The sequence below is a fragment of the Puntigrus tetrazona genome, unplaced genomic scaffold (genome assembly GCF_018831695.1).
Source record: "Puntigrus tetrazona isolate hp1 unplaced genomic scaffold, ASM1883169v1 S000000600, whole genome shotgun sequence".
NCBI lineage: Eukaryota > Metazoa > Chordata > Actinopteri > Cypriniformes > Cyprinidae > Puntigrus > Puntigrus tetrazona.
In genome coordinates, this window is record NW_025048230.1 from 2,446 (window position 1) to 3,726 (window position 1,281).

A 1,281-nucleotide genomic window follows, 5' to 3' on the forward strand; every position below is an offset into this window, starting at 1 on the left:
CGTTTTTTCCCATTAACCAAAATTCTGCATGTCTGTCAGAAGAAGCAAGTTCTTCTACTTTTTTACTTTTACTCCAGTATATGCTGATATTCTGGGTACTTTTACACCTCTGAAGTAAAATCTACAATGAGTCCTGAATGTAACTTTACTTCAGTATTGTGACGTACTTTCAACAGAAGAAAAATATAACTTTAGGAAACCAGAGGGCGACTTAATCACCATAATTTAATCATTTGTAAAAAAATACATTAAATACCATCATCTTTCTGACCCAGAAGATGACTTTATGTCGTCATGACTGACAGTCTTCTAAGCGGTCCTAGCTGTCGTACATCTCTCTGAGGAGCAGGATCAGCTGTCCTGTGTTGTGTCCGGTCAGCGCAGACACAGGGATGACCGTCTGATGGACGCGGCTCCTCAGAGCCTCCAGCTTCTCCCGGGCCCCCGGCAGGTCCATCTTGTTGGCCACGATGGCCTGAGGCCTGTGGGACAGCTGAGGGTCGTACTGGTCCAGCTCAAAGCACAGCTGCCGGAGCTGCTCCCAGGGCTCCGAGGAGGACATGTCCAGCACGAACAGCAGCAGCCGACAGCGCTCGATGTGTCTGAGGAAAGAGACGCCCAGCCCGCGGTTCAGGTGAGCCCCGGGAATCAGCCCGGGAATGTCAGCCACTGCCATGGAGGGAGAGAGAAAACCAGGCTTCAGCAGCTGACCCGCGCACACGCTCACACACACACACACACACACACACGCTCACCTGCGAGCTGCTGGTAGTCTCTGTAGGTGATGACGCCCACGTGAGGTTTGAGAGTGGTGAAGGGGTACTCGGCCACCGCCGGGCGAGCTTTAGAGATGGCACGCAGCAAAGACGACTTGCCTGCATTCGGAAAGCCAACCTGCTCACAAACTACTTCAGTCAGCCACAAAACATCACGAAGAACGCTGCTAGACAAACTGTCGTTGGCCACCATTGACTTCCACGGCAGGAAAAAAATTATTAAATTACACAAAACATTAGGTTAGGTATTATGATATTATGTTGCTACATTTAAACAAATGTGTGTTGCTTCTCTACAGACGTGTGCATGAACAGCCTTTTAATTAACAGTACAATAAAGAGCAAGACCACACAAAAAAAACATTTCTTGTTCATGAGTATATAATCAAAGGACAGTGTGGAGCTGGGAGAACCTCCAAAACCAAAGATGACATCTTTTTAGAAGCACACTGTGGTCAAACAGATGTAAAATGTTCATGTTCTGAGGCAGATTGTCAGAAACAGT

General features: G+C 47.5%; 1 protein-coding gene across 1 annotated transcript; it reads right to left on the reverse strand.

The window, feature by feature from the left end:
* Positions 1 to 206: 206 nt before the first annotated feature.
* LOC122334644 (mitochondrial ribosome-associated GTPase 2-like) lies at positions 207 to 1,249 on the reverse strand. The gene is made up of 2 exons (XM_043232662.1): positions 756 to 1,249; positions 207 to 669 (listed from the first exon to the last, which is right to left on the reverse strand). The coding sequence occupies exons 1-2, from the start codon at positions 967 to 969 to the stop codon at positions 320 to 322; spliced, it is 564 nt and encodes a 187-aa protein (XP_043088597.1). The 5' UTR covers positions 970 to 1,249; the 3' UTR covers positions 207 to 319.
* Positions 1,250 to 1,281: the final 32 nt, after the last annotated feature.